This window comes from Phyllostomus discolor, chromosome 7 (genome assembly GCF_004126475.2).
Source record: "Phyllostomus discolor isolate MPI-MPIP mPhyDis1 chromosome 7, mPhyDis1.pri.v3, whole genome shotgun sequence".
NCBI lineage: Eukaryota > Metazoa > Chordata > Mammalia > Chiroptera > Phyllostomidae > Phyllostomus > Phyllostomus discolor.
In genome coordinates this window covers 51,707,688-51,723,826 of record NC_040909.2, presented here as the reverse complement: position 1 = coordinate 51,723,826, position 16,139 = coordinate 51,707,688, and the positions used below count along the sequence as shown (strand labels likewise).

At 40.4% G+C, this 16,139-nt stretch overlaps 1 protein-coding gene and 1 non-coding gene across 2 annotated transcripts in view; one reads left to right on the top strand and one right to left on the bottom strand.

Moving 5' to 3' along the window:
- The window catches only part of PXK (PX domain containing serine/threonine kinase like), a 73,598-nt gene that overhangs the window by 14,522 nt on the left and 42,937 nt on the right, over positions 1–16,139 (bottom strand). Inside the window, 9 exon segments of the mRNA XM_028517960.2 lie at positions 5,010–5,058; positions 7,596–7,674; positions 8,871–8,988; positions 9,411–9,572; positions 10,901–11,002; positions 11,555–11,659; positions 14,637–14,711; positions 15,353–15,426; positions 15,964–16,041. Of these exon segments, the coding sequence (XP_028373761.1) occupies positions 5,010–5,058; positions 7,596–7,674; positions 8,871–8,988; positions 9,411–9,572; positions 10,901–11,002; positions 11,555–11,659; positions 14,637–14,711; positions 15,353–15,426; positions 15,964–16,041 (842 nt within the window).
- Positions 13,496–13,626, top strand: LOC114502191. Its single transcript, XR_003685042.1, has one exon. It is a non-coding gene; the product is annotated as a small nucleolar RNA SNORA51 (small nucleolar RNA).

Genomic DNA, 16,139 nt, shown 5'->3' with positions numbered 1-16,139 from the left:
AAATCCCAAACCTGGTTTTAATGAAGGAGCAATTGGTTATCAAGAAGGAGGGCACCTGGAATGAAATCGGTTACAAGCTGTCCACCTGAATCCTGCACTGGACACTTTTGGTATCCCTACTACATGCAGCTCATTAGCATTTCTTATCAATAAGTATGTAAAATAAATACAAAATAGATGTGATGTATGTTTCAAGTATTTCAACTAATTCTCAAGGGACTACAAATTACCAAAACAATCTTGAAAAAAGATAAAAATTCAAGGCCTCATGCTTCCTGATTTTACAACTTATTACAAAGCTACAGTAATCAAAACAGTGTAATACTGGCATAAAGAAAGACATATAGGGCCCTGACCGATGTGGCTCAGTTGGGTGGGCATCATCCTGCAAAGCAAAACGTCATTGGTTTGATTCCCAGTCAGGGTACATGCCTGGGTTAGAGGTTTGATTCCTGGACGGGGGACATATGAGAGCCAGCCAATGAATGTTTCTCTCACATCAATGTTTCTCTCCCTCTTTTTCTCCCTCCCTTCTCCTCTCTCTAAAAATAAATAAATAAAATACATATAGACCAATGGAACAGAATAGAGAGCCTAGGAACAAACCCTCATGTATATGTTCAAATGATCTTTGACAAGGGTGCCAAAAGCACACAACAGGGGAAGGACAGTTTCTTCAATAAATGATGCTGGGAAAATTGTATATTTACATGGGAAAGAATCAACCTTACATGAAATAAACTCAAAGCTGGATTGAAGACTTAAACCTAAGACCTAAAACTATAAAACTAGAAGAATGCATAAAGGAAAAGCTTTATGATATTGGATTTGGCAGTGATTTCTTAGATCGGACACTGAAAGCACAACAACAAAAGCTACTCTGGGCCCCTCAGAGCAGACAAATGGGACCATATCACCCACTTAAACTCCTGCACATCAAAGGAAGCAATGGACAGAGTGAAAAGGCAACCTACGGAAGAGGAGAAAATGATTGGAAATCATATATCTGATAAGACGTTAATATCCAGATACATAAAGAATTCATACAACTCAACAACAAAAAGATAAGTAACCAAATTTTTAAATGGACTTGTCACCAAAAAATGGATTATACCACTATAAAGCTGGAAAAAAAACCCCAGAAAATCAAAGAAAAAAATGGGCAAAGGACTGAATAAATATATCTCCAAAGAAGACATACACGTAGCCAACAGGCATATGAAAAGATGATCAACATCTCTAATCATTAGAGAAATGCAAGTCAAAACCACAATGAAATATCACCCCATACACATTAAAATGGGCACTATTGAAAAACAGAAAATAACAAGTTTTGATGAGAATGTAGAAAAACTGGAACACTGGTACAATAATGGTTGAAATATAAAATGGTACAGCTACTATGGAAAATAGTATGCAAGTTCCACCCTAGCTGGCGTAGCTCAGTGGATTGAGCACGGGCTGGGAACCAAAGTGTTCCAGGTTCGATTCCCAGCCAGGGTACATTCCTGGGTTGCAGGCCATAACCCCCAGCAACCGCACATTGATGTTTCTCTCTCTCTCTATCTCTCTATCTCTATCTCCCTCCTTTCCCTAAAATAAATAGATAAAATCTTAAAAAAAGAAAAGAAAAAAAATAGTATGCAATTTCCTCTAAAAACTGAATTAGTATATGATCTAGCAACTTCTAGGTATATATCCAAAAGGACTGAAAGCAGGATTGAAACACACCCTGCATTCACTGCAGCATTATTCACAATAGCCAAGAGGTGAAACATCCATCAACAAATAAATGGATTAACAAAATGTGGCATATATACACAAGGGAGTATCACTTAGCCTTGAAAAAGAAAATCCTGTCACATGCTATAACGTGGATAAAACTTAAGAACATTTATGCTGAGTGAAATAAGCCAGTTACAAAAGGGCAAATACTATATGATACAACTTTATAAAATATCTAGAGTTGTCAAAAGCAAGAAGCAGACAGTAGAACTGTGTCTGTCAAGGCTGGGGGTTGGGAAATGGGCAGTGGTTGGTCAACTGGTCTAGAGGTTGAGTTTGCAAGATGAAAAAGCTCTAGAGATCTTGTTCCATACAACAATGTGAATATACTCAACACTACTGAACTGTACATTTAAAACAGTTAAGAGAAAAAATGGTTAAGAGAATAAATTTTACATTGTTTTTTATCAAGATTAAAAATTTAGAGCCCTGGCTGGCATAGCTCAGCGGATTGAGCATGGGCTGCGAACCAAAGCATCACAGGTTCGATCCCCAGTCAGAGCACATTCCTGGGTTGCGGGCCAGGTCCCCAGTGGGGGCCACATGAGAAGCAACCATACATTGATGTTATTCTCTCTCTCTTTCTCCCTCCCTTCCCCTCTCAAATAAATAAATAAATAAATAAATAAATAAATAAATAAATAAAATCAATCTTAAAAAATAATACCCCACCACCACCACCACCAAAAATAAGAAAAAATTAAAAATATATAAAGCTTACTGGAACACACACAAATTCAATTAATTATAATATTTTGTAACTCCAGAGGGATTTTTCTCTGTCAAAGACTTAGTTTCTGAATTTCACAAGATTAAGCATTTTTCCTGCTGAAAGACACTCTTAATACTCTGGTATGCTTCTGAGCTTTCATTTCCTAATTTATTAGTTTTTTAAATGATGCTGAAAGCTCAGGCCTGGAAAAAAGACACCCAGATCATGTGGAACTTTTGATCTCTAGTATTCTTTTAAAAATATAAACTTAAGTTTTGAGTATGTAATATAGTCAAAGTCAAAAGGTGTAAAAGGGTACATACACAGTAAAAAGTCTCCCACATAGCTCCCCTTTGTGGACGTAACCAGTGTCAGCAGTTTCTTGTGCATCTTTCCAGCAGTTTCTTGTGCATCTTTCCAGAAAGATTCCTTGTATATACAAGGAATTAACGCTAGCTTCTAAAATCACATGTCTTGGCTGCACAGACTCACTTGGCTTAGGGCAAGAGTAAGGTCTGATAATAATCCTTGGGCTGGATGATCAGGGTTTGGGGAGAACATAGTTATTTATAAGGCTGAATATATTTTCTGAGGAGATTCAGTAAAGAGATGAGTTTAAATGTTTTTATTTCCTATTTCAGATCCAAATAAGCTATTATTGTCAGAACTCCTCTAACTGGTGAAACGGACAGAGGAAAGCACCCGTCACCTATATAATCTTCTGACCCCAAGTTGTTTTGTTTTTTTCCCTCTAAATTTAATATCATCATAAGAACATTCCATGTTCTTTGGGAATATAAAGAGGAGAAAGAGAATTACCCTTCATTCTACCACCTAAAACAACACTAACAGTGAGCACTAAGGAGAACCAGGCCCCAGACGAGGTGTTCATGTAGATTATTGATGTGGACACTGGCCTGCGGTGTCCACGGTGTCATGGATGAGACAAGATACATTCACATGGACTACCAATTCCTGTGGAGGAAAAGAGACAGCATGGACACTCTCTCAAGAAGAGAGAATCCTGACCCTTGCCTTGACAAGCTTTTATTGGGTTCAGTTTGCACAGGAATAAAGCTCATCAATCATTGTCAGGCAGGAATGATTAAACAATAGATAACATTCCAAAAAATCTGAGGGCTTATTCTGAGTCAGGGTCAGATAGTTAAAGGGCCATAAAACTTTGGGGAATAAACTCACTTCCTGCTTGGTCCCTTATTATTTAAATTGAAGGTATTAGCAAAGTAGGCTTCACAGGATTTTATGTATTCTATCTTAGGCCTGATCACCCTAGGGAACCCGCCCTTCCCAGCAAGGTGCTGCACCTACCACCAGCATTGTTTCAGGCTTAAGGCATTGTTTCAAGCTTAAGTCAGGCAGGGGAGGTAAGGCAGCTGAGACATTAGGAGACTTCTTGCAGACAGGATGAGGACTCAGGTTATGTCAAAGCCCGGGGCGGGGGTCCATCACCCCCTTTTTCTGTAGCCCCAAGTCCTTCCCCGAGGGCCCTGTGATTGTACCTGTCTTAGGTTGTCCCTCCCTTGGGGAATCTCACCCATCATTGGCTAACCCCCATCACGCATTGGGGGCCAGGCAGGGTGAAGTAAAAGGAGCAGAGGCAGCACCCCTGCCAGGGAGATAAACTTTGTCTCCTTAGTGGCTTATGGTCAGAAGGTCGCTCACTCAGCCTTAGCCATGGCGGGGTTACGGCTTCTGAAACCAGGCAGGGTGGTTCCCAACAGATTATCTCCATTATCCAATGACTGTGACAGTAGACAGATGTTGCTCATCAGCTCCACACACTGAGTACACTGACCCAAAGATTGGGTACTTGCCCACAGATCGTTAGCTCTCAAATGGGGGTGATTTTGTTCCCTCCCCTTTCTAGGGGACATCTGGCTGTGTTGGAGGCATTTTTGATAGTCACAATGTGTGGGGGTGTAGAGGGAGTACTATTCACATCCAGTGGGTACAAGCCAGGGATGCTGCTTAACATCCTACAATACACAGGACAGTCCCACAACACAAAGAACTATCTGGCCGGAATGTTAAATGCTGTGGCTGAGAAACCCTACTTAAGTAAACAGCTGGTATTGAAAAAGCAAAGTAAGGCATCAGCCTGGTGTTTGGGGGTTTCAAAGCCCCTGCTCTTTCCGTACCACACAACGCTGCTACTTCCCAGGACACTTTCTTCCAGTTTTTCTGTGAGACACAGGTATTTTTTTATATACTGTATTTATATCCTGCTTTTTCTATCCATTAGCCCAAATGATAATCATTTTTCACATGACTGCAATATCTTGATAAATTTTACTTGTATTAGATAAAAACATTTTATCAACCAGATATACTATGAATTCTTAAATTATTCCCTAATTGTAGGATATTTAGATTGTTTTAATTTTTTTCTTATTATAAGCACTGGACCTTCTCTTTTTTAACTAAAAAAGCATTAACTTTCAAAGTCAACTTATTTATGTCACAAACCAAAATATGACATGGTTAACTTTACCTTAAACTGTGGCTTTTCAGAAGTGGTTAGTGAAACATCACTGAATAATCTGTAAAGAGAAGGAAAAGAGCAAAAAAAAGTCTTTCTTAAAACAGGTGCACCCTCAGAGGATGATCAAAACAGAACGAGATATCTTGAGCCCAGGAAACTCCCACATCCCCCAGGACAGACCCAACCCACCATTTCTCGTTTATTGACATACTCAAGAAAGTTTCTGGGGCACCCAGTGTGACCTTGGGAAGACCCCCACTCCAGTTACCAGGAGTACTGGGTCAGCTGTGGACTGGGGGTTATTTTCCCACTGAAGGGTCAAAGTTCTTTCACGCTATGTAGTAAATTAATTTATACTTAAAAATTATTTTTGCAAACTGTTATTATATTATTATTTCCATTTGTTGCAAATTATATATATAGTAGATATTCCTGAACAGAATAACTAGTTTTCCTTTTTTGGGGGAGTCCCAGAGGAGGATAAAATTTATTCTGGAGCTCAATAAAATAAAAACATGTGGTGGAAAGGAATTGTTTTGATTAGAATTTAATGAGAAAGTGATTTTCTTCTAAGAAAAATAGTGTTTCTCATGCTCTCTTAAAAAGAAATAGCAGCTCTTAGAGTATATCTGCTCTCTCTTCAAAACTGTTATTGAAAATAGCATGAGGAATTCTGAACTGTTTTGGCTAAAACAGTTTGGAGAGTTTATTTATTTATAATATTTTATTTTTGATTTTAGAGAGAGGGGAAGGGAGGGAGAAAGAGAGGGTGAGAAACACTGATGGGAGAGAGAAACAATGGTTGCATTTCAAACGCGCCCCAGGGAACAGAGCCTGCAACCCAGGCGTGTGCCTTGACCAGGATTCAAACTCGTGGTGAAATTGAACCAGTGAACTTTTGGTTCATAGAACAATGCCCAACCAACTGAGTCACACCGACTGGGGCTAGACAGAGAATTTAAATGGCCATTTGGATGGTGATCAAATGTCTATGAGTCTTTCCTTGAACAGTCCTGCTTTTTAAAATTCAGGAACTATGTGACAAGGAGGAATGACAGGGTTAACCTTTTCCCACCGAGCTCTTTGGGCAGTTCTCGAGGTGGAGACATAATTCTGCCTTCCAAGGCCACAGGTGTGTTTACTTCCAGACAACACATCTGAATTGGACGTGGTTTACACCTCTCCAAGTGCTCTTCTCAAGGCTGAAGCCCACAGGGTAGAAAGACTTAAGTAAGGAAATGATAGTTGGATTCACTTTAGAACTGGAAGATTGGGAGAAAATGTGAGGACTTGAGGCAGAAATATAAACCCAAGTAAATCAATGTGGGTATAGGCTGTTCCCTAACTACAAATGAATTCTGTTCCAGAAGTCTGTGAAAATTGTGTTGTTTCCCTAACTGGGCCTATTTTCCCATGTTCACACTGTTATTAACGGTGGCAGTCACACAGGAGAATGTCACATCCATAGGCAGAGTCTTGGGCTGCTCAGTTCCTCACGGCTATGGCAGACCCTCTACAACAAACCTGAACTTCCTGCTATCTGCTCTGCATTCTAGCCATATGTACTTCAAGCTGTTCCCTCCCACTTCCCCCGTTATTGTTCCCTCAGTACACCCGATCTGTTTACAACAAGCCAGTAGAGACACAGCACTGGGTGTGTCACATGGAATGGAATGTTCACAAAATAAAAGCTGAATCATATTAATCATAACTAATATTTAATAAGCACTTAAGTGCTAGGCACTGTACTAGGAATCATCTCTTTAAACCCTCCCAAGAACCCTCTGAGATGAGGCCTATTACTATCCCATTTTACAAATGAGAAAACTCAGCTCCCAGAGGTTAGAAAACTTGCCCAACGTCACCCAAGTAGGAGTGGTGAAGCTGGGAAGTGGGGGCTGGGAGGGAGGCAAAGGGGAAGAAAATGGGGACATCTGCAATAGTGTCGACAATAAAAAAAAAGAAGAAGTGGTGAAGCTGGATCCACCCCCAGGTCCATCTAACCTCAGACACACCCTGCTTAACCACCCTGCTGCCTTTCCAGGAAGGGGCATAAAATGCACCTGAAGGAAAGGCCCCAAAGCACTATTTCAACCACCTTAACTACCTATTCATAATCCTGTTTATGAGAGAATGTCTCCTGAGCTGCAAGCCTCTCGCGCAGTGCCAGTACATGTCAGACGTTTGATAAACATTACCCAGTGTGTAAACGAACAAACAAGTGCAGCGGAGGCCAGAAACATACTGCCTACCTCGCAGAGGGCAGACCCTTCAAGGCAAGTGGCTTGTGAACTAGCCACAGCTGTGGCCTGGAGGTGCCCAAAACAGGGTTATGAAGGACAGCTGCTTGAGAGGGCCCTCCTTCGGTACTTCCTAAGCGGGGGGCCGCCACATGGACACATACACAATGCTCATTTCAACAGGAAGAGACACATGTAAAAACGAGGCTGAGGTCAAAGAAGAGCAATCAGACTAAGGTAGCAGAGAGGTCACAAGGAAAGGGTGTGATATCATGCTGCAAGTGACTGTCAGCAAAGTGGTCTCTTGGACTCTGCAAGTTACGAAGATAACAACCAAGGTGTATGATTGACTTACGGCATCTGTAAGAGCCGGGAGACGGTAGGCATGCCATTTTTACAGGCTTCACAAGACAGCGTAGACTCCAACACGGCCACTTGAAATGAACAGATACACAGTTTAGTTCCACAGAACATGCTGGCATCCACTTGGTGATAAAGAGTTTGACAGCGCTTTGCAACAACTGTCTGTAGGCTGATCAGGACAGTGTCAAAACTCCACGCGCAGACAGATGGTGAACGTGGGAACGGGGAATGCTAGCAACACCGATGTTACCGAGGACTCAAACTAAGCGGGTTAGAAACCACACGCTGACAGACAGCTAAGTATACTTCAAAGATAAATGGTGGAAGTGTTCGAGATATCATTCATAAAAGTGTTTGCTCTTGAAAAAAGATGTAAACACTAAACAGAAGTAAAAATTTTGAACTCAAAAGACATTTTGCTGTTTGCCTGCTTTTAATCAAAACCAGCATGCAAAATGTCGATTGTTGATACCTCATCATCCAGCACCTTGGCCGATATAAACACAAGCACCCAGACTTTCCTACCCACAGGTCACTGTTCAGTTTCAGCTGTTCAAACTCAACACAAAGCAGACTCAGGGCCTGTTCTCTTGAACCAACTCACTTAAGCTTGGTGGAAGGCTGCATACCTTCAGGGCACAGTGGTCCGAAAGCCACCCTACCCTCCCCTCTCTGTGCTCTAGCAGTGAGTTCTGAGCTGGCTGTGAGGGGATGAGTCTGCACAAGTTCCTCCATCTCTCCTTCCTCACAATGCCTCCCACCAGTCCCCCAGCTCTCCTCAGCCCCTCAGGTACTGCTGGAAAAGCTCCTGGACCTGATTTGCCGGTGTCTGCCTTCCTGCCTGCCTTCCCCAGCTCTAGGCCTGCTAGGCTCCTAGCTCCCAGGAATCTGCCCATGGCTCCCTTGTACCTTGCCTTGGTCTGACTCCTGACACCTGCGAGAGCCCTCAAGTTTGGCTTCAAATTGTCTGATCCTGGCTTCTCTTTCTAGATCCAATTCAGTCTGGCCATACTGCTCTTTATATGTTCCTGCTTCTAAAATTCTAATGTCTGTTACAAAAGTTCCCCTGTTTCAGACAACCTGACAGGTGGACACGCCATCTGAATTTTCAATGAAGTGCATTTAAATAAATTACTCAGATCTGCTTAGCTTTTAAATTGGATAAGAATTTCTGGCTGTAGAGCATGACAACTTCCTCTGGGTCTTTCCTGGATTCTAGAAAGGGGGTGAGTAGGGCCCAGAAGACCCCTCCAAACCCCATACTGACCCACAGCCATAGACGGGGCAGGAGGGAAAGAGTCTACAGGCACCGAGTCTGGAGGTCGTCCGTAGGTCATTTCATACAATAAGTGGCCAAAGCAGTGGATGTCCACACTTTCCAATGTCTGTAGAAGAAGAGAGAGCAGTGGCACATTCCTCTTTCAGTGTGGCTTTGTGAATCCCAATGCCCCTGTCTTCAGCTTCCACTGAGAAACAAGGCTGGGGTGACCCCACTCACTGGTAGTGAAAACGCAACTCCAAAGCCTTTTGTAAAAGTTCACAAGGCATTGCTCTGACCAAAGGTCTTGGTCCTGCCCTCCACGGTCTTCCAATAAGTGACTCTATGCCCTTCTTTTTCCCATCTACCATTTCAGCTAAGCCTCTTGGAGATTCAGCAATGCTCTCTGTAGGAGAAACCGGCCAAAGGGCATGGCCTACCTCAACCGTACCATTCACTGATTCGTGCATATTTCTTACAAGAGTCTGGCCATAGGGATAATTTATACCTCAAGATGAACCTGCTGTTTCATTACTGTCAGCAACTTACATTGATTTTCCTGAACTGTGAGAAATAAGATCGGTAGAAGGAAGGAAGGCCCAATAAAGAATTCTCAAGGTCTAGTAGCCGGCAAGTGTCCCCATCCATCATCACGTTGGAGGCATGAAGATGCCCATAAGGGAATCCCTTGTCATGTAGAAATTTCAGTACCTATTTAAAAATATGCATAGGTTACATTTCCCCCAACTTATTCAGATATAAGACAGGTTAAACTTTGGTTTTTTGAGTCAATGTATTTTCAAAAATCGAACAGTTCACTGGGGAGATTCCTAAAGAAAATTGCCACCTCCATCCATTTTTCTGGAAAAAGATGTGATGCTGAATGCTTCCCAGCTGTGAGATGCAACTCAATACCAGATCCCTCATTTCCACAGAATAGAGAAACAGCGTGCATCTGCTTGGGGTTAATAGCTTTATGCCAAAAGCCTCTACTTTAATCACTTCCTCACCTCAACAGGCCAAGCCCTCTTCATGGCAAAGTCCAATCCCCCAGCACAGAGGAGTAAAGCTATCATGTCAGTGCTTGATAGGGGCCGAGTTGAAAACATCACCTTAGAATATACTTAGCTGTTTAGTAATAGAAACATATGACAGGCTCCCAAAGGAGAAGCAAACATTTAATAAAAGTGGCTCAGCCAGTAATAGAGGTGGCCAGGACATTCCATTGAGGACTGGAAAAAAATGTTTCAACTTCTCTTTTTATTTTTGTTTTGTTTTTTAAGATTTTATTTATTTATTCTTAGAGGGAGAGTAAGGGAGGGAGAAAGAGAGGGAGAGAAACACTGATGTGTGAGAGAAACATCGATCAGATGCCTCTTGTACACCCCCAACTGAGGACCTGGCCCACAACCCAGGCATGTGCCCTGACAGGGAATTAAACTGGCGACCTTTCGGTTTACAGGACGATGCCCAACCCACTAAGCTACACCAGTCAGGGCTTTATTTGTTTTGTTTTTAATATCATTCTGAACTTACAATGTACAAAATATGTTAGTAGTAGTACATGTATGCAATAGTTACATATATACATCATTAGAGGAGGGTTCTCCTGAAATGGTCTTCACTGACAGGGATGCGCAACCCAAGAAGATCGGAGAATACTGTTCTAGCGAGTGATGTGGTAAAAGCTTTTCATGCTAATTATACTTCAGTAAGGGAGCCCTATGGTTATATATATAATAAAATCAAGAATTTTGTCACAAAGATAAAGACTGACCAAAAATAACACAAAAGTTGATACCCCATAGTTAAGTTTTAACAATCAGACACTAAAGTCCAGTAGCTAAGCTTTTTGGAATTTTGTATTTCTAAATTAGTCTTAATCTCAAACATTTACTTTTTGGGGTCAAATATAACAATGCCATCAGTTTATAAACAATCAAATGACTTAAATTATTGGGGATATTGCTTAATAACTTTCCCAAAAGAATACTGGAATGCTGGGTGAAATTCCAATTTAAAAATTAAATAACTCTTACCTCTAATATTTGCCGCCCATATGTTTTTATTTGCTGAAGTTCAAGGCCCTGGATCTTCTTAGGGTTGCAGTACTTCTTTAAGAATGGGTCTTTTGGTTTTGACTTTGGAAAAGAACAAAGAGCACGCATGTAAGAGAGAAGCGGAAGGGTCGACATCCGTACACGGGCTCCCTAACAGGCAGGACTCTGTGGACACTGGGGCACCAGACTGCAGGCGTGGGTGTTTAAAGTACAAGACTGTGCAGCTGATGGAAAGAGGCAACCTGGGTTTTGCCTCATGTCTAGTCCAGTGAAGATGTGCCTGGTCTTGGCCTTAGCCAATCCCAAAGTCTTATATACTGTTAGAATTTTTCATTATTTAAAAAAACTTTCCCCCCAACTTTGAAATAGTTTAGTGTAGCTTTGTTAAACTCACCACAAACCACAATGCAATGGACATAATCATTAAATGTTCAACCTTCCCTCATGTGGGGAAGGCAATGCTTTTTAACTACACTGCGTAGTTTTTATTACTAAAATCAAAATAAATTCTAAATAAAATTAAAACAGCATCCTTAGGGCCTAGCTTCTGGAACCTCAGGGATCAAGTGTCCATAATAGGTTTTAAAGGGACTTGTGGATTTCTTTATGGCCATTAACTTGTACCAAAAGTACCTTGTAGATCAGGTCCTTCAAAGTTCCTTTTTCATTAAACATCCTAATAAGCAATGCTGAGGATTCATTAGCTGTGGCGAAGGTAACTCGATAAATATAAGGGTGCTGGCAAAACAAAAAAGAAATTCACATTTATTTGCATCCAAATCTGGATATGCAGAGTCAAGTACCATCTCAGTAGTTTAGCTGTATACAAATGTGAGCATATTCTCTGGACACATAACCTTTTCAAGTTATTAGATGAGCAACTCCTACATCGTTCTTTAGATGAGAGAAGGAACATAAACAATACTGACAAAAGGAAGTGGGAAACTGATGTGGTCAGCTTTACATGGAAGGCATCTATTTTGGTATGCATGTTTCTCATAGTTCAGGCAAAACTGTAATGGAAGAAAGGGAAAGTCTGAATTTCTGGAATAGTGATTTAATATTCTGCCTATGTAAATCAATGAAGACTAATCTGAATCCTAGAACAGCCAAGTAGGGACCAGGAAAAATGTATCTTCATTCACAGCTTTGCCTAACATTCCACACTGTTGCACTGTGCCAAGCCAAGGAGCATGACAGCCAGAAAACAAGCAAAAGTAGCATTTGGGGAGATGGTGGCCCTTTTCCAAAGCATCTAGCATGACTCTTCCTGCCCTTCTCCTGGAGTATGCAATGTGATGATTCACAGACAGCATCCTCCTAAGATGGGAACTGACGTCAACTGTGGTTTGGGGAGTAAGACAAATTATTAAGGACTGAAAGGAAAGCATTCATATGACCTGAAATTTTGGTTACATCAACCAACTGGCTCTGTACAGGTATTGCAATGTCCATTAGCTGAAAGAAGTACCATGAAAATTGAAACACAAGAGTGTTGAGCTACGCAAAGATTTGGGGGCCAGGGGTTGAGTGAGATGAGGGGTGAAAGGGTGTGCCCAGGGAAGTGCAGTAATTGATCATGAAGTTTCTCTTGACCATCACATCAAAATGATTGCTGGTGACATTTTAATAACTTAATTACTGAAATATAACTCACATAGCATTATGATTTGCTTATTTAAAGTGTACAATTCCATGATTTTCAGTATATTCAAAGTTGTGCAACTATCATACAAATTTTCGAGCATTTCATCACCCCCAAATAAACCCAAGGAATAAAATAAAAATCCTTGAGTTCTACAGATATAAAGAAGGAAGGATAGAAAGCTATTCCTTACAGTAGAATGCCAACTAATAAACATAAGAGAAATGATGGGATTAGAAAAACTCAATGAATGCTAAAGCTAGTGGGTTTGATAAAGAAAGGGATGTTTATATAGTCTCAAGATATCTCCCTATAATTACTTACTGATTAATTCTAGTTCTTTCCTAGAAAATAATTAAGGATGAATACAAACATTTAGCTAAAATTGTTCACTATGGCTTTTTAAAAATCTTTACCTGAAGACATGCCCATTGATTTTAGAGAGAGGGGAAGGGAGGGAAAGAGAGAGGAAGAGCAAAATCCATGTGAGAAACATTGATTGGTCACCTCCTACACATGCCTTGACTGGGGACTGAACATACAACCCAGGCATGTGCCCTGACTGGGAATCAAACCCATGACCCTTTGGCTCACAGGATAATGCTCCAACCGAGCCATATCAGCCATGGCTATGGCTTTTTTTTTAAGAGACAAAAACTGGAGGTGATCCAAATATCCAGATTAGTTAACTAAGGTATAGCCAACGATAATTCTATGCAGCCAGTAATAATGATGTTGTTGATAATAAAAGAGGCTCATGGTAAGCCTTCTGGGCCAGCTGGATAAGGACATCAACACCTTCTCCATGCGTGTCAGGTAAAGTGCAGGAGTAACCCTTGAGAGTGGGGTCCGTGGCCTGTGGTTTAGCTAATTCTGAATCCTGGAATGAGGACTGGCTCCTGTGGGGAGAACAGTGTGGGGAGGGGCTGGGCCACCCGCGCTGACCATTGGCTGTGCTCTTACTCTGACTATACTGAAAGAGGAGGCAGCATAAACCCACCCCATACACACCTCAGCCCAGGCTCTTTGCCTGGTCTGTATTGTAAATGGAGGAACATGGGGGGGGGGAAGATGTTCACAGTATACTACTAACAAAAAAGTCAGGTTTTAAAATAATACATATATTTTCAAATCATATACAATTCTAGAACAGTAACAGCTGAATACTGTTAATTCTAATTAGCTGAATCTACAGGTGAGTTTTCTTTTCCTTTTTTTCCTTTTGCTTATCTTTGTTTTCTGACTCTTCCGCAATTAATATGTACCACTTGTCCACACCACCTTCTTTTTAAAAAGCCTACCCATTAAAAGAAATTTAGAGTTGAGTGCTGACAGCCTGTGTCACACAATTAATCAAACTCAAAGACCACAGCATTTTTCTTGGCTACACACCACACCTCATTAAAAGTTTGGTTTTACTATTTGACAAGGCACGCTTTCTTCAAAAACAAACTTGCCAACCAACTGGACAGGTCAGCGTAACTGTGCTGAGTCCATGAGTGACTCACTGTAGGGTCCTACACCCTCATGCAGACCACAGATAAAGAACATCAGCACTAATTCAATTTTCTGGACAGATCAGTCTTTTTCTGAAGACATTCTGTGTCTATTTGGAAATATATTCATGTAGTTCTTTCCAACAAAGGCCTCAGATTAGAACTGTGTTTTAGCATAAATAATGCCAGGTTTTCCTAAAGACCACTTGGCTAGCCCATAGGAATAGTAACTCAGACAGGAAAAGGGTTATTTTGCCTTTCCCTCATTCAGCTTACCTAAACCCTTATTCGTTCTGTTTTCTCAGGCTAGAACAGACCTTTTAATTCCATTGATAAATATCTTCACCAACAACAAAGTGGCTAGTTCCTATTCTGCTATGTTTAAAGTACCACATTTCATGGGTTGTGTATTATAAATGCTATTTAATTAGCCTCCAATCTATGGGACTAGTTATAGCTGTTCTTTGGAACAACTTCAATCTGAACTGAATTACCTCTCCATGCTTTTGAGTATGTCCACAGAAAACATTGTGAATCTGTCATCAACACCAAACATAGCAGGAGCTGTACTCACCAAACAGGAAGGCAGAAGTTTGATCAGACACTGAAAATCTTTATCTGACAGATACTTGTCAGGGCCAAGGTCAGCCTAAAAACATGGATGGAAATATCAAGGTGCTGCCTTTAGTCATTAAAAAAAAGACATAGAACTGTACACCCAAAACCTATATCATTTCATTAACCAATATTACCTCAATAAATATAATTTAAAATATCCCTATGTCTTTCTCTTTTTTTATTTTCCCAAATATATGAATGTAAACCAAAGATGAAAACCACCTATGTCTTGCTCCCTGCTCTTTCAAGGTCTTTCTGGAGAAAGAGAATATAAACATATAAAAAGCAGGACTTAACTGTAATCTTATTGGATTCCATTAACCACGTGTATCACTAGAACTCCCAAAATGAGAGATAACAAAGTAATGCCCAAGTACTTTCTTTAAAACAAATGGCAACATACTGCCAACCCTAAAGAGGTTCTAGAGAACTATTTTAAGCTGTTCCTATTTCTTTCCAAATGTTTATTAGTTGATCAAATATAATCATGTTGAAATGACCAAATATGCAAGCAAAGTGAATTAAAATGACAGTCTTTTGATGTGGTACTGAGCAGAACTTTATAACATCACTCAGGAGCACAATATAATTTCTTAATTCTCTTGTGAATTTCTGCTCTCCTAAACCCATCTGAAGTCCCCGAAATGAGACTGAAACAAAAAACCAGCTTACCCAGCTTAACACAAGCCGTTCCTTTGGCTGATTTTTAATCTTCATCAAGAAATATTTCTTCCTTATCCTCCAACCTACCATAAAAGCAGAAATATGTTGATAGCTACATAATTTTTATGCCATTTGATGTTTCATTGACTACTGTTTCATTGACTGACTGATGTTTCATTGATGTTTCATTGATAAATAAAAATTAACTTTGGCAATATTTCCATAGCTGTATAGGCGCAAGTAAAACAAGCATTTGGTAATGTTGACATGGTAAAGATTGAACTTAAAAATAAAAAAAGACAAAAAAAAATTACTCCAGTCACAGAAATAATAGGAAAACAGCACTTCGGTTTAGATTTAGTGAATAGAAAGATGAAGAATGAATGATGAAACCAGGTTGAAAATATGTTACTACCACTGAGATCCTCAGAGGGGACTTCAACCAAGATTCACTAAGTATTAAAAGTTAAGGACCACATCCTCAAGTAGTAAGAAGGCAAAAAGGAAAATAAATCACCAGCATTTAAGAGCTTTCTTGGGATACATAAAGGGAAGCATGACAAAGAATCCAGATCTGGAATCTGTCTTTTTTTAACAGAATGGGCTTGCCAGTTCCTCACCTATGTCTTTCAGTGGTTCCACCACCTCCCACTTTGGTTCTGATCGGAAGAACATGGAGACCTGCTGTAAGGCGATCTCTGCAAAGACATTTTAGAAACTCATTAGTCAAGCATATCAGGAAAGTACCATATGCTTAAGATATTTTTCTTACAAATGACATTCTTACAGTCTATGA